The sequence below is a fragment of the Dermochelys coriacea genome, assembly GCF_009764565.3.
Source record: "Dermochelys coriacea isolate rDerCor1 chromosome 12 unlocalized genomic scaffold, rDerCor1.pri.v4 SUPER_12_unloc_3, whole genome shotgun sequence".
In the NCBI taxonomy this organism is placed as follows: Eukaryota; Metazoa; Chordata; order Testudines; family Dermochelyidae; genus Dermochelys; species Dermochelys coriacea.
In genome coordinates, this window is record NW_025091566.1 from 34,307 (window position 1) to 60,631 (window position 26,325).

General features: G+C 45.1%; 1 protein-coding gene across 1 annotated transcript; it reads left to right on the forward strand.

The window, feature by feature from the left end:
- On the forward strand, window positions 1–26,325 carry LOC119849607 (maestro heat-like repeat-containing protein family member 2B). The gene is made up of 12 exons (XM_043503906.1): window positions 1–93; window positions 2,609–2,716; window positions 3,054–3,173; window positions 3,424–3,546; window positions 5,629–5,781; window positions 6,598–6,624; window positions 6,950–7,072; window positions 7,488–7,567; window positions 8,059–8,197; window positions 8,372–8,467; window positions 9,348–9,452; window positions 26,284–26,325. Exons 1-12 carry the CDS (start codon window positions 82–84, stop codon window positions 26,323–26,325), a joined length of 1,128 nt encoding a protein of 375 aa, XP_043359841.1. The 5' UTR covers window positions 1–81.

Below are 26,325 nucleotides of genomic sequence, written 5' to 3' on the forward strand. Positions count from 1 at the left end.
TAATCTAGGTGACGTTATTGTTTTGCCTCCTGATTTATAGGAAACACAGAGAATTCCCTGGACCATGCACAGTGGGAGCACATGCTGCTTCAGGTACAGGATGGCTTTCAGATGAATTGTCACAGTCCTCCCTCCCCCCTCCAAATGTATCAGCTGGGGAAAAATTAACGATAAATTATTCATTATAAGCAGAGCTGGTCAAACCATTTCATTTGCAACTTTTGTTCAATGAAAAATGGCCTTTTTATTTTCATGGGACATTTTACAATTTTTCAGGTTTTTTTTTAAAAAAAAAAAAACACAAAAACAAAGCAAAAGAAAACAACCCCAACCCAAATAGAAAATGTTTAGTTTTTTTGAAACTGAAGTTGATTTTTTTTCAATTGCTTTGTTGTTTGTCTCCTCTTCCCCTCCCTTCCCCCACTTTTTCAATCACAAAGTGGAAGAGGGGAAAAAAAGCACGGGGATCAGGGATAAAGGGAAGGAAAGGGGGAAAACAAAGAATTGAATAATGGTCATTTTTGATTTTGAAAAGCAAAATATTTTTTGTTTTTTCACTTTTCATTTCTGTGTTGAAAAATCAAGAAAACAAAAAAATCCCACTTGTTTTGTGAAATGGATTTACTATTGTTCAACCAGCTCTCATTCTAAATCCTTCTGTATTACCACTGGGAACACCACAAAACTTAACCAGAAAACCAGCATGCTAATGGTGCTAATGCATCACTGGGGGACATCTAAAGGATTTTTTTTTCTACTTGCCACTCAAAAGAAAATTTGCTCTGAGAAACCCAAAAAGGAAAAGAGACAAGACAAGGTTTGGTGACTGTATCTCATGAAGAAGCCTTTCTGGTCAGAAAGAGCTCTTTACAGCCTCATGTAAATTCAGACAAGGAACTTTTTATGGCGAGTGCTGAAAATGAAAGGAAAGGACCTAGTGACAAAGAAGCCCCAGAAGGTTGGAGTTCCATTTGGGGTTGGATTACACTCTAGAATTTCCCATTCCAGATCCAGCCTCATTTGAAATTCTTTGGGCTAAAAAATCAAATAAGATTAGGTTCTCTTGTGAGGTTTCTGATATTTCCTGGCTGCTATTCAAAATTCGGGTCTGAAAAAGCAAAGCGCTGAGAGTTACTAACCTCTGGCTGACTTCATTGGGAGTTGAGGGTGTGACCCCGGGTCCTTTGGGTGCCCACTGGCAGAGTCCACAGGAGTGCATAGGGTTCCCAGGAGTCCCTGGATCTGATCTCTATATCATCAAAGGGTATCATGTAAAGCCTTTACTGGATGTCTGTGCCACACTGCTCCTCATAATCATTGCACAGGGACTGGATGGATAATATAGAAGGCGTTATGGTTGTCTAGTGAAATTGATGCTTTGAAGGTCTGTGAGTTGGGGCTGGTCACCAGAAGGTGATAAAGCTGCCTGAATGGCTGTCTGTAGACTGAGTAATTATTCACAGTGGATGCTAATCAATAGAGCAAAATTCTAATCAAGTGATTGCAAAGTCTCCAGAGGAGATTCGATACAAGCAAAAGAAACAAACAATAGGGGGTACCCTGTTTACAAGTGGACAATTGATGCTTGGAATTATATCTGGAGGTGCAGAGGTATCCTGCACCAAGTATCCTTCACCTATTGGACGAATTGCCAGCTGGCTTGTCTTATGAATGGAGGATCACATTTGGTCTGGGTGTTTCATGCTGGGAGAGAGATTTGGGGGAGCTATCCCTTGTGAGATGGGACTGTTTGGTTATTTAAATTGAAGCTCTAGAAGGGTGTTAGGATTTTATTTTTATGTAACCATTTGTTTACATTAATTTTTCCTGCTGCTTCTCAAGTCTCTGATCTTTGTGAATTAAACTCTACTTGTTTTCACTATCAACGTATCTAAGTGTGTGAAATGGAGCGGTGATGCTGATTTGAAACTGGTAAGGTGGTGTGTAGCAAACCTCTGAATTCTGTGAGTGTCCAGTGGAACGGGCTGGACGTTCTGGGGATGCACAGAGAGCTGGATGGTTGGAGTGTACCGATGGCTTATCTGTAGAAGGACAGTGGAGCCTGGATGGGGTGAGAAGGGTGTGCTTGTGTTTCCTGTGACTGGCAGAGTCGGGAGCTGACACTTGGCAGGCACAGAGAAGGCTTCCTAATGCTAAGGGCAGGTGGTGGTGAGGTCCCTCACAATCCCGGGTACCCTCGGGAGGTGTCATAAAGGGCCCATAGCACTTCAGAGAAGGTGCCTGGTCCTTCGTAGTCCAGGGCCCTTTGTTCAAAGTTGACTAGACCCATCCTTCATTCACTGGCCAATCACTCCTCAATGCTCAGATGTCTTGGCTCTATCTCATTCTCCAATTCACTGTCCATCTGGGTTTGGGGACTGAGAAGAATCCTTAGGCAAAGGTTCAAGAACAATGGGCAGAGGAAGTCTTGGTTATCGATGTTTATAGTTCTTAAGGTGGAAATAATCTTTCCATGACACCTGAATATTGGAAAGTTTACAACAGAACAAGGAAACAAAAACCAACCGAACAAACAAACCCCAAACCCCACAACAACCCCCAAATTCTTGCAATTAACCATCTGCTTTAACTCTTGTTTTACACGCAGTTCCTAAGAAGATCTCTGGAGATGATAGATGACAGTGCCTGGAGCAGCCAGATGTCCCTTGAGTTGAGCCAGCAGATGGCCGGCTATGCCAGCCCCTCCAAAGAGAAGGTTTGTTCTCTGTTAAGGCTTAGTTTCTAGTTACTTTCTCCTGAAATTCTGATTGGAGGGCTGCCTAAGGCTTCTCTCAAGGCTTCATTACTTGATATTCTGCATATAAAATTTGTTTGTATTGTTCCCTGTTCTCTTGCCCCCCTGCCCTTCCAATATTTGCGCGGACAGGCTGCTTGTCTGTACTGCATTGTTGGTTCTCTGGCTGGGCTAGATGATGGGATGTTTCTGCAGCATGGGTGCTTGGACTTGGCTATCTTGTTCCTTCCTGAGTATTGCTGAGCTGAGTCTGTAACGTTGTCTTACTGATATCTCAGGGCTGGTCTCTTTCTTTCAGAGCTTCCTGTATAAGGCGCTAGGAACGTCCTTAGCAGCTTGTAAGGACCTGGTCCATGTGAAATCACAGATTTATACACATCTGACAACAACAGATTATATGGAAGCCCCTGAGAGACAGGTGAGGACTCTGTCCCTCTCCCCATTTTACCAAGTAATCCCTGAATGCTCCCTGTGGGGCAGCTCTGAGTTGGCCTGGGACAGATGCCGTTTTGCTTCCTATGCTCTTCATTGCTATTTCACTCAGCCCCCGCTCCCCATATGTCTCAGGCCTGATTGGCACTTTACACCACTTCAGGTGAAAGGAATGGACTCGTGGGATCTATCAGACACCTGGCTCGATTCTAACCCATATTTTTCTTGCATGACAGGGAGTCATTTCCATCCTCGCATTCTGTGCTGAGAGCCACTTGGACCTCACCTTGAATGCACTTCAGGAGTTTGGGGCTGCAATGAGCAAGGTTAAGATTTCTGGGTTCATCAGCCATCTGAAGGTAAAGGAGCCAGAGGGTTCTCTCAAACTTCCTCTCCCTCTAAAGCAGGGGCAGAAGCCCCGCTGGAGTGTCTGCTCTGCTCAGCTAGCATTGTCCCCCAATGTACGCGTTCTACGTGATGCCTGCAGTTAAGCAGAGAGGAGCACAATGTGGAGCTGGGGTTCTCTCAGATGATTTTTATCGTCTGATGTCTCATGGCTTGAGCGCCCCTCCCATGCACAATGTATTGGAACTACATCAGTTGCTTGCATGGAAAAGCACTGAAGATATTTTTAGGTGTTTTTTATTCCAGGTTAGTAGCTGGAAATGAGGAGGTGTTGCAAGCAACATGTGGCTAACCAACCCGCTATAGGTAAACCACCAGTGGTCTATGGAGGACAATTAGGGAACCTCTGATTTAGAGCAGTGGTTCTCAACCTTTCCAGATTAGTGTCCCCCTTTCAGCAGTCTGATTTGTCTTGTATACCCCAAATTTCACCTCACTTAAAAACTACTTGCTTACAAAATCAGGCATAAAATTATAAAAGTGTCATAGCACATTATTCCTGAAAAAAGACTGCTTATTTCCTCAATTTTACCCTAGAATTAGAAAATAAATCAACTGGAATATAAATATTGTACTTGCATTTCAGTGTGCAGTATATCGAGTAGTCTAAAGAAGCCATTGTATGAAATTTGAGTTAGTAACTTGGCAAGTGCTTTCTTTGTAGTCTGCTGTAAAAGTAGGCAAATATCTAGATGAGTTGATCTACCCCCTGGAAGACCTCTGCAGACCCTCAGGGGCACACAAGTACCCCTGGTTGAACACCACTGATCGAGAGGATAGAGCAGGAGACTAGGTCTCTGGGCTTCCATTGCTGGCTCTGCCATTTACTCACTGTGCAGCCTTAGGCAAAACATTTAGCGCCTGATCTTGTACCCACCAGTGTCAATAACTAAGCTCCTGTGTACTTCACTGCTGTCGGTTCAGCCTTTTCGGCTCTCTGTGTCAGAGTTACCCAGTGGGAAGGATGGAGACGGGGCGGCGAGTTCTAGGGGCTCCTGGTGCCCGGGCTCCACCAATATTCAGGGCTCGGGGGGCCCGGCTCCACCAATGTTTGGGGCCGGGTCTCTCCCCCGGCCCCGCCTGCCACCCCCATCTGCCTCCCCCAGCCCCGCCTGCCTAGCCCGAGTGTCCCCCGGCCCCCACTTGCTGCCCCTGCTCACTGCCCAGAGCCTGCTGCTCACAATGACTCTGCTCTGCCGGCTTCGGGTATCAACTGCTGCCGCAGGGTCCTAGTGCTCCCCCAAGTCCCTCCACTGGCGCCAGGGCAGGCTGCCCCAGCCCTGAGCCCCTCCCACACCCCAAATCCCTCATCCCAGCCCCAGACAAAGCCCTCATCCCCCCCACACCCTAACCCTCTGCCCCAGCCCTGAGCTCCTCCCACACCCTAAACCCCTCATCCCCAGCCCCACAGCCCTCATCCCTGAACCCCCTCCAATTCCCAACCCCTGTCCCAGAGCCTGCACCCTCACGCCCTCCTGCACACCCACCCCCAGCCCCAGCCCAGAGGCTATCCCCAAACTCCCTCCCACAACCTGCACCCCAGCCCTCTGCCCTCCCTCTCAGAGCCTGCACCCAAGCTCCCTCCTGTACCCGCACCCCCTGCCCCAGCCCGGAGCCTGCACCCCAGACTCCCCACTCCACTCAGACTCCCTCCCAGAGCCTGCACCATGCATCCCTCCTGCACCCTAATCCCCAGTCCAGGGCCTGCACCCCAGACCTCCTCCCCACACCCAAACTCCCTCCCAGAGCTTTAGGCAGGTGGGGGGTGGAGTTGGGGGGGTGGGTTCTGGGCACCACCAAAATTTCTACAAACTTGCCACCCCTGGCATGGAGATACTAATATCTCCCTACCTCACACAGTTATTATATTGCTTTAATACTTTTTGCAAGTGCTTTGAGATCTTTGGCTGAAAAGAGCTTTGCAAGTTCAAGCTGCTCTTGCTGCTGTGAGCAATTCCTCGGTCAGCAGGAGATCAGAATTGCAAGGCCAAACGAATCAGAAGAACTTGTCTCTAGTGACGTTTCCAATTGTCTAGGACTACCACCGTGGGACAAAAGGCAAGACTCGCAGCACCCTGATGCTGACATACAGCAACGTGGCTGTCCATGCTCCAAAAGAGCAGCTTCTCTCTCGAGTAGAGGCAGACATCACAGGGAACGTCCTTCACCATTACAGAACCAGTTGTCAGGTAAGAGCTTTTGCGTGACAACTGTGAGGAGCATTACCCTGAAGTGATAGCATTGCCTCTGAGTTTATAGAGCGAGGGCTTGAATTTTGTAAAACTCTCCTTTGAGCAATAATTTGTCACATAACTCAAATTTAAAAGTGTAATGGGTGGAGCGGAGCTGTCACATGTTGTATCATTTTTGTTGCTCTTCTTTGTGTTTTCTCTAGTTTTTCTATATTCTTCTGAAATTCCGTCGAGCACAGCTACACAGTAATTCAGATGCAGTCACACTCAGGCTATTGAGAATAACCCTCTAACTCCCCTAATATGTATGTGTATCTAGCTCTATCTTTTGCTACCCAAGAGAGAATGGTGCTAACTTGTATTTAGTTTCTTTGCTGTCACTCTGTTTCTTGGACTCACTACTTCCCTTCCCTCTTCTCTGTCGTCTTGTTTGTCTGTGTGCTCATTATTTCTGTTTCCTAGCTATCTGACTGCTGGTACTGACTCTCCTCTCAGTGCAACCTCGCCACGTCACTTTGCCATTCAATTCTGCCTTGTCTAACTGAGACTCTCCTTTAGCCATTGTCAAAAAAGTTGATCAGAGTTGAACCAAACGGATATCTTCCAGGAGTTCACAAATGCAAATATTCCGTAGGATGGCCCCTGATCTTGACCTCTGCAAAAAACCCCTTCTGGATACATTTCCTGCCTTTTGGAAGATTTAACAAGAGTGATTTCTCTCTGCTCCATATTCACCAGCCAGGCCAATTTGCAGATGTGTGTTATGTGGGACTATAGACATTGCTAATAGCTGTTTTGCATTTTGTTTTTCAGGTGCTGGGCATCACTGTTACGAACAAGGTAAATTTTAAATAATCTGCCCTCAGCTCTTGCCTTTTCTATACACAAGTTGCTTGTTTAAATTGCAGAGAGCTTGATTTCCTTGCTACATCAAGCAGGAGTCCTGGCTGCTCTGGTGTAAGTGGACCTGGATTTCTTTCATGAACCTAGGTTTTCTCTTCTTCTGAGGTGGGTGCAGAGCCAGGGTCCTCTGCCTTCTGGGGTCTGTGGACACCTCTCTCCTCTCCTGAGGCTAGATTTAGTTCCTGATCTTTATCTTGTGGACTCTGGTTCTTCTCTCCGTTTCTCATCCACATCCTCTTGTTTCTCCTTCTGGCTTGTGTAGGACATGTACCTAAAATTAACCCTCATCCAGAATGTCACGGAGATTAGCTGTGCCATTTTGGAGACCAGAGACTCACAGAAGTTTGAATTCTCTTACAAAGTGGAGCTCCTTGGCTACATGCTGGTGAGTGATTAGGAGCTTTGAGGACTGAAGTAAAAAGGGGTTGTTGTAATGGAATAAGACTGGTTTTCCAGGTAGATGTTCTTTTATCCATTGGCTGTGACTGTACCACTGCAGTCTCATGAGCTACCTGCATGGCACCCAGAATGCTGCTGGGTCCACTCTGAGCTTGGCAGGGATGCCGACCTATTGTGGGCTGTAAGTGGAAGGAATGGCTTGTGTCTGGGAAGTTATCTTTCTGTCCTCTGTCTAGCCTGCAGATGGCCCTACGGTCCATTTCTGAGGCAGAGAGCCTGCTGAGCACGGTGTCTGTTTATTACAGGTCTGGCATATGGCCCTGGTTCAGGGTGTGAGAGGAAGGCCTCGCTGCCTTTCAAATCCATTTCCCATTTTTTATGTCCTTATTCATGCATTTCAGGACTTCATTAAAAAGGAACCACGGGATTCCCTGGCATCTCCAGTTCGCTACAAGGCAATTCTTGCTATTGGACATCTGAGGTAGGCTATTTTCTGCCATATTTCCTGGCACTGTGACGTCTTCTTCTTTGTTAATTCATGAGTGTCAGGTTGGGAGCAGTCTGATGCCTGCAGGGTTTGGCTCACATGCTGCTCACCAGCAGAACTTTAGTTCTTGAGGATTTGAATGTGTCCATTTGGAGGTTTGTGCTTGAAAGACACAAGCTTGGAGGTTGAGGGGTATGCAGTATGATGGAGGAGATTTCAGATGGGGAGAGAGGTGTCTGGCTAGCTGGCAAGGGGAAGGAAGCTTGTGGGTTTCTCTAAAAAGGGGACTTGAAGCTTTAGCCTTGCTTCTAGATGAGCCAATACTTAATAGAGGTGCAAAGAGGTGCTCAGCTGCAAAGTGAAGGGTTGTTTGCATTTGGGGTTTTAGATTGGGACAATCTCCAGTCATTGGACCCATTTCTTTTACTTGGAGGTTGTACTGAGTCGAATGCATGACTTTTCTCTCTCTCTCTTTCTTCTGCCAGCAAACTCAAACCATCTTTGACGTTGGAGAAAAACCATGAGCTCCTTGATCAGTGTTTCAAAAGTTTGTTTCCCCTCCCTCCCTTAGAGAAGATGAGGAAAGAAGAAGGCGAGACAGCAAAGAATGCTCTGCCTATACAGGTACGTGACAACAATTCTCCTCAGGCACCATCCAGTGTATTTCTGCCCAGCAGGCCCTGGGTGATGGCAGTCACACATGGCCTCCCTTGCAAGGTTATGGTTAGCTTTCCCCAGCTCCCCCCTCCCCCCACAAATTATCTGTGCTCAACCTCACTCCTTCTCTTCTGGTTTCAGTCACTGTATGTAGAGTCCTTGGAAGCCCTTGGCAAGCTGATGAAGACTTTGCTGGAGTTAGAACCAACGGCAAACTGGTTCTGGAAAATGTTTCAAGTGAGTAGACCATTGAACCATGGTGGAGCTTGTTTGTTTGTTTCTTGTGTTACAGCAGGGAAGAGTCAGAGATTTAGGGGGTCAAGCTTCAGTTGTGGAGGAATTTTCCACAATGGAGTGAATTGTAGGGGGAAAAAGCACCGAATTCTTCCTGGAATAAGCAGGCATGTGTCCCGTTGAAATCCACAGAAGCTATGCCATTTTATGCCAGGGCTGGATTGGGACCAAGTTCTTACAATGTAGTTGACACTACTTGGACCGGCAAGAAAATCACCACTGCAGTAGCCAAATCCAAGAGAAGCAGTTGAAACGGATCATTTCTTCGAAGAGGAATTCATTCATACTGAGTTATGCCCTGTGTATGGAAACTCATTCATTCAGAGGAGACTTCCTGTTCCTCAGACATGAACAGAATATCTTGAAGAGCTGAAGGGTGGGGAGCTTGATGCATCTTCAGTATAAAAATGAAGTTCTAAAAGGAGCTGGGTTGGGGGGGGATTTCTCTGCTCTTCTTCAAATTAAGAAAAAGAAACGCTTCTCTCTGTCATTTGGCCACTCAACGTGGGAGAAGTTGCCCAGGAAACAGAACACAGCAGCAGACATCAAACAGCATGCAATGTGGTAGACCGCTCCCATCAGACAATCTACAGCAGACATCACATACATGGGCCTAGATTCATCTCTCATATAACTCCTTTGGCTTCAATCACCCAGAGGTGAATCTGGTCCCTGGGACTTCCATTAGACATGTAGCTCCTTTGCTCCATGGAGGTCAGATGCTTTGGAGAGGGATTTTAGTGACAATTAAACCTGTTTAAGAGGAACTTTTGGGAGGGATTTTCTGGTCCTAACTCTGTCCATTCCCCTGCTCTACCAACAGCTACTAGAGACATGGCTCCATTCAGGGAAGGAGTGGGAGAGAGAAAGGGCCTTGCAGGCCAGCATCCAGCTGCTGACTGCCTATCAAGAGACAGTTCATAGCACAGTGAGTATAGCCTTACTCTTCCTTCAGCTGACTTCCCTACTTCTATCTGATCTGACACTCAAGACAAATGCATGAAAAATGCTTCCAGGGCAGCAGCTGGGATCTCAAAGTGACTAAGATCCCTCTAAAAGAAAAGGAGTACTTGTGGCACCTTAGAGACTAACAAATTTATTAGAGCATAAGCTTTCGTGAGCTACAGCTGAAGTGAGCTGTAGCTCACGAAAGATTATGCTCTAATAAATTTGTTAGTCTCTAAGGTGCCACAAGTACTCCTTTTCTTTTTGCGAATACAGACTAACACGGCTGCTACTCTGAAACCATAAGATCCCTCTGCTTCCATAAGAGAGAGGTTTACACAACAATGCTGTGACCACACTCCAGGCAGACCTAGAGGGCTGACAATCCCCCAAACTGATGGCTTATTCTAGAATTAGATTCACCAAGTCAACAGCAAAAGAGCTTCCACCCTAGTTAACAAAATGCCAAACACGGTCCCCTTTTGACATTCCAGACCTTGGCTCCCATCTAAACAGCCCCGTCTAATATAGTGAGGGGTTACTGAAAACCTGATTCACCATAGGTGAGGTTCACTCATCATAAAGGACCAGATGCTTATCCCCAGGTCAATGTGAATCTCGGGTCTTTCCCAAATAGCATGCTGTCAGCCAATCCTTAATAACTAAATCGAAGATTTCTTCTTAAAAGAAAGAACAATATCCATACAAGTGACTTTCAGTGTTCATAGTTCAGCATCACAACAGTGATGGAAGCTGTAGCTCACAAAAGCTTATGCTCAGATAAATGTGTTAGTCTCTAAGGTGCCACAAGTCCTCCTTTTCTTTTTTTCGGATACAGACTAACATGGCTGCTACTCTGAAACAGTGAACTAGTTACTGATTCTCAGAAGGTGATTAGCCGTTCTTCCATTATAACACAGATAGTTAAGCTGAAGACAATGTAGAAATTACTGGTTTTCTGCAATATCTTAACCTTAAAATCAAAGATGTAACTGAACACCTTGCATACATAATAAAGACCTGAAAGGGAATTAGCATCTACCAAGCTAATTTGGTTACATTGTGAAACTTCTAACTGCGTATAGATCAACACCGACAAATACACTTAGCATCTGTAGTTCATTTTTGAATGAGCTGATGATTGCTAGTCTAATACATCTCTTTGCAATTCACATGCAAGTGAACTGTCTTTATACAGTAGTAGTGCCTTTTGTTATGTTATTATGGGTCATACACAGGTTGCCTGGTCTGCCAGTGTCACAAATGTCTTCTTGGTTCTTATGCTCCCAGGTTGCTAAAGGAAAATTTCTATTTAATCAGCTAAGAACATAAGAATGGCTAACCTGCTCCCGCAAAAGAATGGTTCATTTTGGCTAGTGAGCTGGGAAACCGCTCGCACGCCCATAGCTCCAACGGGAGCGGCCTGAAGCCTGCTGGTGGGACAACTCGAGTCCCAGTTATCTGCAGTGGTGGTAACCCCACATTGTGATTCGCTGTAGTTTTAGTACAATATGTGAGCGTGGGCGAATTGTTGTAGATCAGAGGGAGATGCAAGGGTCGCTTATGGAGATTGCGATCCAGAAAATGGCCAAAGGTGACAATCTGTGGAAGGAGGGAACCTTCCATAGGAGGGAGGCTTGGACAATTTTCCAATCTAAATGATCTGGTTTCATCGGTGGGTGGCGAAATCCCTCGAACAGAAGCCAGAAAAGAGCCATGCTGTATGGTCTCCTGTCGGTTACCGAGGAGTTACTCAAGGTAGTTTCTGAATAGGACACTGTAATAGCAGAGACCAAAACCCAGACATAGGCCAAAGAAGCTGAGATTGGAAAATTACAGTGCAAGATAGAATGTCTACAGAAGCAAAGTGTAGCATGCTCTACGCAGGTGGAGAGGCTAAAGGTGCGGGAACAAGATCTGACCGACCTTCTAGCCGACAGTTGATTGGACTAGATAACCTCCTGAGGTCCCTTCCAACCCTGATATTCTATTACAGAGAGAAGGAAATTAAAACCCTAACCATCCAATGGGAGGAAGTGCAAGCAGCGTTGCGGCAACTTATGAAATCAATGCAAGCAGGTGCTGGGGGACCAGCTGAACATGTGAAATGACAGCGAAGGGAGGCTTGGCTAAGATTTAAGTTAATGGGCATGAGAGGAGCACTGGCAGCCATTAGATTGGACCCACTCCCCTATGACAATAGTGATTCTGAAGGGAGCTCTGAGGAAGAATGTGAAAGGGAGAGGGAGACTGAATCATATAAGCAACGTCATCAGGAAGAAATAATACCATCAGCCCCCCGCTTGACAGAGGAGCCTATCCCTCTAGCACCCATAACCACTACCACCACCAATGTACATTGCCAAAGAGCCACTGAAATACATCAGCAGCCCCCCATCAGCTCCCCCCTCCCCCTCTGCGCCTCCCGATCAGCTGTTTGTGGTGTGCAGGAGGCTCAGGGGAGGGGGCAGGAAGGGATGGAGTGGAGGCAGGGCCTGTGGCAGAGCCAGGGGTTGAGCAGTGAGCACCACCCCGCACATTGGAAAGTTGGCGCCTGGAGCTCCAGCCCCGGAGTCGGTGCCTATACAAGGAGCCGCATATTAACTTCTGACGAGCCACATGTGGCTCCGGAGCCACAGGTTGGCCACCGCTGCATTACAGGAATACCAACCAGTTCCTCAGGATCCAGATGTGCAAGAAGTTATCCAGAAATACTCACAGGCTTTTGCTCGACACAAACTACAATGTGGGCTGATCAAAGAAGGAGCTAGCATCCCAGGACCTGATCCCCGTCTGATTAAACATCAGTTCCCAGAGGAGGTAATACCCAGTATTCATTAGGCCATTCAATTGTTAAAGGAGCAAGGGGTGTTGAAGACCACTAGTAGTCTTTGTAATTCACTGATCTGTCCAGTACGGAAGTCTGAAGGAAAGTCATAGCGCTTAACTGTAGATTTTAGAGTGGTAAACAGGGTGACACCCAAACTCACTCCTGTAGTTGCAAAATATCAGGAGTTGATGGCCACTGTAGATGGAGGGGTTCAATGGTTTAGCGTTATTGATGTAGCAAATGCTTTCTTCAGCATTCCCATCTGTGAGGAAGATCAGCACAAGTTTGCTTTAACATTCAATGTCAAACAGCTAACTTTCACAAGAACTCCACAAGGACTGCATAACAACCTGATCATTTGTCATAGAAAGATATCTGCCATATGTAAAGCACTAAACCATTGTAATCAGATTCTCTGCTATGTAGACGACAACTTAGTGGCAACCAGCACTCGGGAAGAGAATCTACACATTTTAGAAGAACTCATCCAGGCCATTCAGACCACTGGTTTCTTAATCAATCCCTAAAAAGCCCAGCTGGTGAAGCAGCAAGTCTAATACCTAGGAATCACTCTGGGCCAAAATGGAAAAACTCTGGATAAACAATGGGTGAAGCTAATCGCAAAGCTACCCATCCCTCAAGATGTCACTGCACTGGGGTCATTCCTAGGACGTACCAGTTTTTCAAGAGAGTTCATCAAAAATTATGCAGGCATAGCAAAGCCTTTATACCAACTGCTATGAAAAGGAGTGTCATGGAAATGGGAAGCTGAGGAACAACAAACCTTTATCACCCTGAAGCAAGAGCTAACATTAGTGCCAACATTAGCCTACTCTCAAGCAGAAGTTCCATATTACCAGCATTGAAGCGGTGTTACTACAATGTCGAGAAGGTAATCTAAGTCCTATTGCCTCTGCATCCAAAACACTGAGCGAGGTAGAAGGCAGATTTACCTCCTATGAGCAAGAAGTATTTGCGTTAGTTTGGGCACTAGGACACTGGGAATATCTCAGAGGAATGTCACCTGTGGTTGTTAGAACTTGCCACACCCCTGACAGATATGTCATCTCGGGAAAAATAAATAAAGGACACATCTCTTCTCCCAGGCTCACGGGTTGGACGTTAAGTTTAATAAATCGAGATACAAGCACTGAGAAGATTTCACATATGGAGGTTTAATCTTATGCCTTGATTTCTGAAGGTACTGAACACGAGTGTCCACTCCCATTAGAGCAACCGTTTTTATGATCACCTTTTTCTGTATTGACATCATGGGAAGAAGTAAACAGAAACAACTCACTGTATGGACAGTGCAGGGCAGCGCCTATTATCTGGATGGACGCCCGGTGGCTGGGTATGATGCGATCCAGGAAGGGACCAGAAGAATCCTGCAAGGAACAGAAACCCCCCCATCAACAGAGGTTGCAGAGCTAGTAGCTATTCTAGCTGTGCTTGCAGCAGAAGAGTCTGATGATAATCTATGTTTGTGTTCTGACTCATCCTGAGTAATCCAAGCATTGGTTACCTGGATGTCAATATGGATGGCTAGAGACATGTCTACCATGGATGGACGGCCTGTGAAGTATTCTATGATGCTGAGACAGGCATGGGATATAGCATCCGCCCGCACAAGTTCCAATTGCCTATTCAAGGTCAAGGCACATAGTAAAAACATCTCCGCTCCAACAGGCCTAAATTAACAAGTTGACATACTGGCAAAGCAAGCGGCGAGACTAGGTCCTGAACATCTATGGAAGTCACTGACAGTGGCACCTGTAACTTCATTTAAAATGCCAGCTCCTGATCCGGCTATAGCTACAGATATTCTGTTTCTGCAACATCAGGATCAAACATTAAAGTCTTCGTTGCAGGAAGGAACCGGTGAGGGCTATAACATCCATCAAAATTCAGCAGGATTGATCCTGGCTACAAAGGCTTCACCTGAAAAGGAGTTATCTGTCCTAGTGGTGCCAGGAAGTCTGAGACGAGAGTTAATTGCACTAGCACATCAACAGGAACATTTTAATAGCACCAAGACGTTAGAACAAATTCTCAAAGTAGCCTGGTAGCCACACATGAAAGGTGAGGTCTCTGACTTTGTAAGATCTTGTTTGCGTTACGGAAAGAACGAGGACACACAGCCAGTGAAGCATCCTCTGTTACACCACCTAGCCGAGGGTCGTTGGAGGAGACTTCAAATAGATTTTATTGGACCACTCCCAAAATTGAGATGGGGTAACATGTATTGTCTGGTGGTCATCGATGTGTTCACATGTTGGATAGAGGCCTACCTGACCAGGAACACAACAGCGGCTATAACCGTGAGGGTTTTACTGGAACAGACCTTTTCCATATTTGGTTTACCCATGGAGACAGACCCTGATAGAGGGCCCCATTTGGTAGGGAAACTGACTTGAACATTATGTATTGCCCTTAATATCAAATAGCGATTACGCATTGCAGTCCATCCGCAGAGCTCAAGGATCGTTGAACAAACTAATTGTACCCTTAAGACTGCTTTGCAGAAGCTCATTGAGGTGCATGGGAAAGATTGGGACATGAAGTTGCCATATGTCCTTATGGCAATGAGGTCAACAAAAACCGTCCATGGCTATTCATCCCATGAAGTCTTAACAGGTCGGGTGACGACTACTCCTGAGCTGTGGTGCGTTGCGGGAGTTCCTTCAGATGGGTATCAACCAAAAGTTAAGATTGATCAATTTATAATCAGCTGTTAAATACTATAAGCGAAGTCCAATACCAGGTTGCAATAACGTTAAAGGCGCAAAATCAGGTAGCTAATAATTGGCTAGATCATTTTAATGACGAGTGCTGGGAGGTGGGAACTTACGTTATGTATAGATTTTACACTGAGAAAGGACATGTTCTTAGTCCGTGGTGGATGGGTCCTGTAATGATTGTAAATAGAGCTGGTATATCAGTTTATGAGATTAAAATTCCAACAAACCTGGTTGGCAGCTGACCAAAAGGACCAATGGGGAAAGAAGATACTTTCAAATCTTGGGGGAGGCTTTGTTGTTCTCTTGGGAAGCAGAGAAGCATCAGGTCAGAAAACTCCTTCTCCTATAAACCATCCTAAAAGTCTCTCATATTACAAAAATTGTAAGTAAAAGCCAGGCAAGACTTGTTAGGTTATCTTTTGTTCTGCTTGTGAATTTTTCCTTTGCTGGAGGGAGGTTTATTCCTGTTTTTTGTAACTTTGAAACTAAGCCTAGAGGAAGTTCTGCTGTGTTTTTAATCTTTTGTTACCCTGTAAAGTTATATTCATCCTGATTTTATAGAGGTAATTTTTACCTTTTTTTTAAATAAAATCCTTCTTTTTAAGAATCTGACTGAGACCCAGGGGTTTGGGTCTGTGATCACTTTGTAACCAATTGGTTAGGATATTATTTTCAAGCCTCCCCAGGAAAGGGGGTAGGATATTTTGGGGGAATAGGAACTCCAAGTGGTCCTTTCCCTGATTCTTTGTTAAATCACTTGGTGGTGGCAGCGTGCCGTCCAAGGGCAAAGAATTTGTGCCTTGGGGAAGTTTTAATCTAAGATGGTAGAAATAAGATTAGGGGGTCTTTCATGCAGGTCCCCACATCTGTACCCTAGAGTTCAGAGTGGGGAGGAAACCATGACATGGTGGCAGCATGGTGGGATCATGTTGAACCGAAAGCACAGTAGGATTTTGAAAGGACAATTTTTTTTTCCTTTTGGCTGCTTGGAAAGCAGGGAGGGTTTTTTTTGAGGATTTTTTTTTTAAAGCTGGGAGTACCTGGAGTTTTTTTTCTCTGCCTGAGGGCAGGGTAGTTAACCTCCTGCAGGAGAATTCACAAGTGTTTATTTTTCTTTCTAGCTCTTGGGTTAGGCTAGATTAAACAAAGAAAGGCTAGGGTGACTGACAGTGACATCCAAAAGAAATTAGAATTAGCCAGATTCGAAGCTGATGAGAGACAAAAAGAACACGATAGATGGATGGCCTTAAAGCGCTTGGAATTGGAGGCAGAAGAAGCTGCCCACAAGAGAGCCCTGGAGTTAAAAGAAAGAGAGAGGAAGCATGAACTGGAGGATAAAGAAAGAGAGAGGAAGCATAAACTGGAGTTAGAGACAAAACGCTTAGAGATAGAAAGGGCTAAGCAGAATATACCAGACAACCCTAGCAATCCTTCTCCAGGTACTGCTTTCCATCCCAGAAAACTCCCCACCTACAAGGCAGGCGATGATACAGAGGCCTTCTTAGAAAATTTCAAAAGGGCCTGCCTTGGGTACAGCATCTCTATAGACCAGTACATGGTAGAGCTGAGGCCGCAGCTCAGTGGACCCTTAGCAGAGGTGGCGGCTGAAATGCCTAAGGAACACATGAACAGTTATGAACTTTTTTTTAAAAAAAAGCCAGAATCAGAATGGGGCTAACACCCAAGCATGCCCATCAGCGGTTCAGAGCCCTAAGGTGGAAACCAGACGTGGCATGTTCCCGACACGCTGACCACATTGTGAAAAATTGGGATGCCTGGATATCAGGAGCAAGCGTTAAATCTCTGGAGGATCTGTCTCTCCTAATGCAAATGGAGCAGTTCTTAGAGGGTGTTCCTGAGGAAATAGAAAGATACATCCTAGATGGGAAGCCCAAAACTGTAATCAAGGTGGTGGAAATGGGTGGAGGTGGTGGAAAAGGGGGAGGGATAGCTCAGTGGTTTGAGCATTGGCCTGCTAAACCCAGGATTGTGAGTTCAATCCTTGAGGGGGCCATTTAGGGATCTGGAGCAAAAATTGGGGATTGGTCCTGCTTTGAGCAGGCAGTTGGACTAGATGACCTCCTGAGATCCCTTCCAACCCTGATATTCTATGATTCTATGAAAAGAAAAAAAAACTAGTAGCAGTTTGAGTGGATATCAGAAGGGGCAACCCAAGACAACACCCTACCACCAGGGGCAGCCCAAGGCCCCACCTACATCCCAAGAAAAACCCCAAACACCTTATCATCCCACCACACCCGTCTCCAGCAACCCACCTTGCCCCAGTGACCAGTCAGCTGGGCGATGTTTTAAATGTAATGAGCTGGGGCATATCTTCGAAGGCCAGCTGTCCCAAGAACCCCAACAGACTGCAGTTCATTTCACCAGAGTCATACCAAAGGTCCACAGGCCCAGATGCCTCCCAGGTACCCTCAGAGCGAAGGGAAACTGTGAGTGTGGGCGGGAAGAAGGTTACAGCGTGGAGAAACACTGGAGCATATGTGTCAGCTATCCACCAGTCCTTAGTGGACCCCAAATTCATCAACCCAGAGGCACAAGTGACAATTCAACCCTTCATGTCAAAATCTTTAAACTTGCCTACAGCCGAGTTGCCTGTCCAGTACAAGGACTGGTCAGGAATGTGGACTTTTGCAGCCTATGATGATTATCCCATCCCCATGCTGCTGTGGGAAGACTTGGCCCATCATGTGAAGCTAGCCCAGAGGGTGGGAATGGTCACCCGCAGCCAGACTAAGCAGGCTTCCACACCTAGCTCTGTTCCTGAGCCTTCCAACAGGGCCCCGTCTGTGTTAGCAGAGACCCAGACTGAGATGGTGGAACCGGACCCCATACCAACGACTGCAACGGCCGTAGTGGATCCAGTCTCAGAGTCCCAGCCAGAGCCAGGCCCAGAACCGGAACTGGCGGAGCAACCAGCACCAGAACCATTGCCAGTCCTGAGTCCAGCGCTTGCAACCCTGTCTGCAACCCCAAGACCAGAGGGCCCCACCGAGCCCGCCCTGGCAGCAGCAGCTGAACCTGCGCAAGAGGCTCAGCCGGAACCTGAAACACCCCATAGCGTACCTGCGGAGAGCGGGTCACTGTCCCCGGAACCAGCCCCATCCCCTGCGTCGCTTCCCGATAGACCAAGCCCAGGTCTACCATCCAGTGAGGAACTAAGGTCTCCAGCATCAAGGGAACAGTTCCAGGCCAAGCAGGAAGCAGATGAAAGCCTCCAGGGAGCTTGGACGGTGGCACGGAGCAACCCACCGCCTCTCAGCTCTTCTAACCGATCCCAGTTTGTGGTAGAATGAGGACTTTTATCCAAGGAAACTCTTTGTGGGGGGCACCGGGAGGACTGGCATCCTCAGAGACAGTTGGTAGTTCCAACTAAGTACCGGGGAAAGCTCTTGTGCTTAGCGCACGATCATCCTAGTGGCCATGCTGGGGTGAACAGGACCACAGACCATTTGGGGAAGTCATTTCACTGGGAGGGAATGGCCCAGGGAGGAGATGACACTGAGAGGCCTGAAGGTGTCTAGTACGAAGGAAAAAGTGACGGTGGCGTGGAAGAGGTGACCTCTCAATGACCCTCGGATGTATGCAGTGCCAGCAGATCAAGGAGCTGTGCACTAGCTTCGTGCCAATGTTCTCAGCCACCCCAGGAAGGACCGAACAGGCATACCACTCCATTGACACAGGTGATGCTCACCCAATGAGAGCCCAACCAAACCGGATGTCTCCTCAAGCCAAAACTGCTATAGAACGGGAGATCAAGGTGGGTATACAGATGGGTGTAATCCGCCCCTCTAACAATGCATGGGCATCTCCAGTGGTTCTAGTTCCCAAACCAGATGGGGAGATACGCTTTTGCATGGACTATCGTAAGCTAAATGCTGTAACTCGCCCAGACAACTATCCAATGCCACACACAGATGAGCTATTGGAAAAACTGGGATGTGCCCAGTTCATCTCTACCTTAGACTTAACCAAGGGGTACTGGCAAATACCGCTGGATGAATCCGCCAAGGAAAGGGCAGCCTTCATCACCCATGTAGGGCTGTATGAATTTAATGTGCTCCCTTTCGGGCTGCGAAATGCACCCGCCACTTTCCAAAAACTTGTAGCTAGTCTCCTAACGGGATTGGGAGAATCTGCAGTCACCTACCTTGATGATGTGGCCATCTTTTCTGCTTCATGGGCAGAATACTTGGAGCATCTGCAAAAAGTCTTTGAGCACATATGGGAGGCAGGGCTAACTGTTAAGGCTAAGAAGTGTCAAATAGGCCTAAACAGAGTGACTTACCTTGGACACCAGGTGGGTCAAGGAACTATCAACCCCCTACAGGCCAAAGTGAATGCTATCCAAAAGTGGACTGTCCCAAAGTAATATAATATCTCATTGAAAAGGTGACAGGGCCAGAAAGAGTTAATTAACTCACAGACTGACCTGACCCATGGCCGAACTTTAAAGACTGGGTTAGGAAGAGATGAAAATGAACAGAGCTGTGAAATGCAGCCAGCATTGTTAGAAATAGAAGGGTAGATGTTTGTTCAGGTCTTGTGATGTAAGCAAACAAGTCTTGTTTATTGCTATAGCTTTGATTCAAAGAGGAATATTAACATTTAGGAAGACATTTGAGTTAAATAGTATTGTCTATGTCTCTTTGAAGGTTGTAATAACCTGTGTCTGAACTGTTTAATGGATTATCTTGTGCTAATTGCCATGATGTTTGGAAAAAGGAAAGTTAAGCCTATTGTTTTCTCAGGCCAAAAGGCTGCAGGAAATGTATAAAAACCTTGGAACACGATCCTTCTTCATCTCAGATCTGCTTTGAGTTTCAAGAAGGGGAAAACTTAAGACATAAGGATTGAGATCCCCAGTCACTGACTGGAGTCACCCTGAATATGGACATTGGACTATAACCTCTGGACCATTTGTAAAAGGACTTTTGGCCACTACAAGCTCAGCTCTGCTATGTATCTGAACCTCAAGAATTGAATCCAAGTCTATCTGTATATTGATCTTTTAACCAACACACTCTCTCTTTTCTTTTTAAATAAATTTCAGTTTAGTTAATAAGGATTGACTATTAGCGTGTATTTTGGGTAAGATCTGAGTTATCATTTAACCTGGGTCTGGGGCTTGGTCCTTTGGGATCAGGAGAACCTTTTCTTTTATATGATGAATAAGATTTTCAGAATTTATCATCCTATGTTTGACATGTGTGTCTGGATGGAGGCCTGAGGCTGGTAGTTTAAGGGAACTGCATTATTTGGACTTTTGAGTAACCAGGGAGGTACTATAGAAGCTGTTTTGGACTGGCTTGGTAAATCTAAGTATTGGAATATCCACCAGCATTTGGGGTTTGTCCGCCCTGTTCTGTTTCCAGTTCACCCTGATTGAGTGACCTTAGCTGGCTCCCACAGGCAGCGCTGTCACAGGGCTTGGAGGGATATTTTGGGGGAATAGGAACTCCAAGTGGTCCTTTCCCTGACTCTTTGTTAAATCACTTGGTGGTAGCAGCATACCGTCCAAGGGCAAAGAATTTGTGCCTTGGGGAAGTTTTAACCTAAACTGGTAGAAATAAGCTTAGGGGATCTTTCATGCGGGTCCCCACATCTCTACCCTAGATTTCAGAGTGGGGAGGGAACCCTGACACAACCTAAACCTCCCCCACTGCAACTTGAGACCATTACTTCTTGTTTTGTCATCTGCTACCGCTGAGAACGGTCTAGATCCATCCTCTTTGGAACCCTCTTTCAGGTAGTTGAAAGCAGCTATCAAAATCTCCCTCATTCTTCTCTTCTGCAGACTAAATAATCCCAGTTCCCTCAGCCTCTCCTCATAAGTCATGTGTTCCAGTCCCCTAATCATTTTTGTTGCCCTCCACTGGATGCTTTCCAATTTTTCCACATCTTTCTTGTAGTGTGGGGCCCAAAACTGGACACAGTACTCCAGATGAGGCCTCATCGATGTCAAATAGAGGGGAACGATCATGTCCCTTGATCTGCTGGCAATGCCCCTACTTACACAGCCCAAAATGCCATTAGCCTTCTTGCCAACAAGGGCACACTCTTGACTCATATCCAGCTTCTCGTCCACTGTAACCACTGCCTGGCCCAGGATTCCCCAAGATGGTCTTGGCTGAAAGTCACTTATTTCTGTGCTAACAAGATCTGTTCTATGCTATGTTCTTGTCAATTTAATAAACCTTCTGTTTTACACTGGCTGAGAGTCACATCTGACTGCAGAGCTGGGGTGCAGGGCCCTCTGGCTTCCCCAGGAGCCCCACCTGGGAGAACTCCCTGCGGGAAACAAACGGTGTGGAAGAGGATGTTGAATTCTCCAAGATCAGACCCAGGAAGGTCAAAGTTGTGTAAGCTTCTTGCCCTGGAGACAATATGTTCAGGGAGAGGAGGCTCCCCCAGAGTCCTGGCTGGCTTCATACGGAGTAGTTCCAGAGTCATTACCACCAAGTCTTGTGTTTTGGATAATTTTGTTGGTTGTTTAAGAAAATCCTCATCCATCTCATCTACCAGGTTAGGTGATCTATAGCAGACACCTACCTTGTTTTTGTTTTACCTCTTTTGTCCTTACCAAAGACTTTTGAGAAGTCTGCCTCCAACCTGTATCTAAACCTCAGTGCAATTGTATACATCTTTGATATACCCGGCAATACCTCTTCCCTTTTATCCCTGCCTTTCGTTCCAGATCAAGCTGTACCCTTCTCTACCAATATTCCAGTCATGTGAACTATCCCACCAAGTTTCTGTGAGGCCAATTATGTCAAAACGATTATTCACTAGTATTTCTACTTCTTCCTGTTTATTCCCCATACCTCTTGCATTAGTATACAGACATTGAAGAATAATTGTTAACTGTATACTCTATCCTAGGCATGACTGTTTTTATAAAGGCAGTTGATTTATTTAAGAGCTACAGCTTAGAGAGCTCTTGAATTATGAAGGTATTTGAATACTTGGATACCTTCCCCAAATACTTCCTTCCATACTTATATTCCCCACTGTTACATTCCTTGGTATATATCTATGTTATTACCTAAATAAAAGCTTTAAATAAGAAGTTAACCAAGTTATTGATCTGTGAGGTGCTTTTTTCCTTCCGGATCCAGCCCGGGTCCCACTTATCTAATTCAGAACTTTGAGTTCACAATACATTTTTAAAAGCTGATCCAGATCCAGACTAACACTGCTACCCCTCAGATACAATACATTTTTAGGCTTTTCTGGGTCAGTGGCCAATAGCACAGTTTCATTGCACACATTGCCTGGCTCTAAACCCCTTTAAGAGCCAGTGACCATTTCAGCAACTGTAGTTAGGTTCACTGCTCCTTTACAAAATGCTTCTGTAAACATGCTTTACATTTTTTACATAACATGTGCACTGTAAAGGGATAACATAAGAATGGCCACACTGGGTCAAACCAAAGGTCCATCCAGCCCAGTATCCTGTCTAACGACAGTGGCCAACACCAGGTGCCCCAGAGGGAGTGAACCTAATAGGTAATGATCAAGTGATCTCTCTCCTGCCATCCATCTCCACCTCTGACAAACAGAGGCTAGGGACACCATTCCTTACCCATCCTGGCTAATACCCATTAATGGGCTTAACCTCCATGAATTTATCCAGTTCTCTTTTAAACCCTGTTATAGTCCTTGCCTTCACAACCTCCTCAGGCAAGGAGTTCCATAGGTTGACTGTGCGCTGAGTGAAGAAGAACTTCCATTTATTTGTTTTAAACCTGCTGCCCATTAATTTCATTTGGTGACCCCTGGTTCTTATATTATGGGAATAAGTAAATAACTTTTCCTTATTCACTTTCTTCACACCACTCATGATTTTATAGACCTCTATCATATCCCCCCTTAATCTCCTCTTTTCCAAACTGAAAAGTCCTAGTCCCTTTAATCTCTCCTCATATAGGACCTGTTCCAAACCCCTCATCATTTTAGTTGCCCTTCTTTGAATCTTTTCTAATGCCAGTATATCTTTTTTGAGATGAGGGGACCACATCTGTACGCAGTGTTCAAGATGTGGATGTACCATGGATTTACATAAGGGCAATAAGATATTCTCCGTCTTATTCTCCATCCCTTTTCTGATGATTCCTAACATCCAGTTTGCTTTTTTGACTGCCGCTGCACACTGCCTGAATGTCTTCAGAGTACTATCCACAATGACTCCAAGATCTTTCTCCTGATTAGCTGTAGCTAAATTAGCCCCCATCATATTGTATGTATAGTTGGGGTTATTTTTTCCAATATGTATTACTTTACATTTATCCACATTACATTTCATTTGCCATTTTGTTGCCCAATCACTTAGTTTTGTGAGATCTTTTTGAAGTTCTTCAAAGTCTGCTTTGGTCCCAACTATCTTCAGCAGTTTAGTAACATCTGCAAACTTTGCCACCTCACTGTTTATCCCTTTCTCCAGATAATTTATGAAGAAGTTGAATAGGATTGGTTCTAGGACTGACTCTTGGGGAACACCACTAGTTACCCCTCTCCATTCTGAACATTTACTGTTTATTTCTACCCTTTGTTCCCTGTCTTTTAACCGGTTCTCAATCCATGAAAGGATCTTCCCTCTTAATCCCATGACAACTTAATTTACGTAAGAGCCTTTGGTGAGGGACCTTGTCAAAGGCTTTCTGGAAGTCTAGGTACACTGTGTCCACTGGATCCCTCTTGTCCACAGGTTTGTTGACCCCCTCAAAGAACTCTAATCGATTAGTAAGATATGATCTCCTTTTACAGAAACCTTGTTGACTTTTGCGCAACAATTTATGTTCTTCTGTGTGTCTGACAATTTTATTCTTTGCTATTGTTTCAACTAATTTGCCCGGTACTGACGTTAGACTTACCGGTCTGTAATTGCCAGGATCATCTCTAGAGCCCTTTTTAAATATTGGCATTACATTAGCTATCTTCAGATAAGTGATTTTGAAATGAAGAAAAATTTTTTAAAAAGCAGCCATTTTATGTTTTTTTGGTATGCTCCCAGAAACTTGTATAACATGTAAGTAATGTAACAAGAGAAGGAAAAGGTGTGATGTTACTGACATAATTTGTGACTGTATAGATCATTGTTCCAACCACTGTTATATATTTGTAGCAAATATTGTACAAAGGTTGTTGTGTGAGATGTCTATGGAAAGGTTATAATTTGCTGATTATGATGATGCTATTTGCATGAGTGTATCATTTTTGTAGTTGAAGTTATGAATATTGGCTATGTACTTGTATATCAATTTGTTTTGATTCTAAGTAGTCTCAGTGAAGCATTTGGTCAGCTTCTTGAAAAGGGACTATTCTCAGTAAGTGCCCAATCAAGAAACACTTATCGATGCATCCGATGAAGTGGGCTGTAGCCCACGAAAGCTTATGCTCTAATAAATTTGTTAGTCTATAAGGTGCCACAAGTACTCCTGTTCTTTTTGCGGATACAAACTAACACTGCTGCTATTCTGAAACTTATCTGACAATGGACTTTGGGAGATGCCAATCCACATCTAAGCTTTCCTGGGAACATTAAAACTAACATGTAAACAATGGTGTCGGACTGAGTCATGCATGGACATGTGACTTGCCCATGTGACTCCAAACTATATCTTGCTGTGATCTTGCACAGGAGAACCAAGGGATTTCCACCCACAAAAGAGAGCCTATAAAAGGCTGCTGCATCTCCTCCATCTTGTCTTCAATCCTGCTTTTTATTTCTGGGGGGACTTTGCTACAAACTGAAGTTCTGAACAAAGGACTGAAAGACCCATCCCAGCTGTGGATGTTCTCCAGAGACTTGATTTGAACCTGCAGTTTATTCTATCACTGTTACAAGCCTGAACCAAGAACTTTGCCATAACTGTATGTAATTGATTCCATTTAACCAATTCTAGCTCTCATCTATATCTTTTTCCTTTTATGAATAAACCTTTAGATTTTAAATTCTAAAGGATTGGCAGCAGTGTGATTTGTGGGTAATATCTGATTTGTATATTGACCTGGGTCTGGGGCATGGTCCTTCGGGATTGGGAGAACGTTTTTTTCTTTTACTGGGGTATTGGTTTTCATAACCATTCGTCCCCATAACGAGTGGCATTGGTGGTGATACTGGGAAAGCCTTGGCCTGTAACTGCCCTGCTCGAAGCAATTTGTCCTGAATTGACACTCTCAGAAGCATCCCACCAGGGGCAGCATCATTACAAAAGGGTATGGGGGATATTGTAGGAAGATATCCAAACTGCACTGTTTGGCTAGTTAGTCAGCAGGACTGTTAAAGAGCTATGAATAGGTAGACAGAGAATGTGAAGCAAGATATTATTGTGAGTCACGTGGTGTTCAACTCACAGGAAAATACTGCTTCCAATATCTAGAGAAATTGGTAAAGCTCATGTGAAAGGGTAAATACTACTTCCCTATTCACTTTCTCCACACTATTCACAATTTTACAGACCTCTACAATATCCCCTCTTGGTCATCTCTTTTCCAAGCTGAAAAGTCCCAGTCTCTCCTCATGTGGAAGTTGTTCCGTACCCCGTATCATTTCTGTTGCTGTTCTCTGTATTCTAATTCTAATATATCTTTTTTGAGATAGGATGAGAAGACCTGCACACACTATTCAAGATGTGGTTATATCACAGATTCATATAATGGCATTATGCTATTTTCTGTCATAGTCTCTCTCTTTCCTAGTGGTTCCTAACATTGTGTTCGCGTTTTTGACTGCTGCAGCACACGGAGCAGATGTTTTCTGAGAACTATCCACACTGTTTCCAAGAAGAAAAGGAGGACTTGTGGCACCTTAGAAACTAACAAATTTATTTGAGCATAAGCTTTCTTGAGCTACAGCTCACTTCATCGCTCACAAAAGCTTATGCTCAAATAAATTTGTTAGTCTCTAAGGTGCCACAAGTCCTCCTTTTCTTTTTGCGGATACAGACTAACATGGCTGCTACTCTGAAAACTGTTTCCAAGATCGCTTTCTTGAGTGGTAACAGCTAATTTAGACTCTATCATTTAACATGCATAGCTGGGATTATGGTTTCCAATGTGCATTACTTTGCATTTATCAACAATGAATTTCATCTGCCATTTTGCAGCCCACCCAATTTTGTGGGATCCTTTTGTAGCTCTTCACAGTCTGCCTGGGACTTCGCTATCTTGAATAATGTTGTGTCATCTGCAAATTTTGCCATCCCGTTTACCCCTTTTTCCAGATCATTTACGAATACAATGAAGAGCACTGGTCCCAGGACTGA

Bases quoted from the DNA above. Each gene is read 5' to 3' on its own strand.
- LOC119849607 (XM_043503906.1), top strand. The intron at 3,174-3,423 runs GTGAGGACTCTG...CTTGCATGACAG, and splicing joins TGGAAGCCCCTGAGAGACAG to GGAGTCATTTCCATCCTCGC. The intron at 3,547-5,628 runs GTAAAGGAGCCA...CCAATTGTCTAG, and splicing joins GGTTCATCAGCCATCTGAAG to GACTACCACCGTGGGACAAA.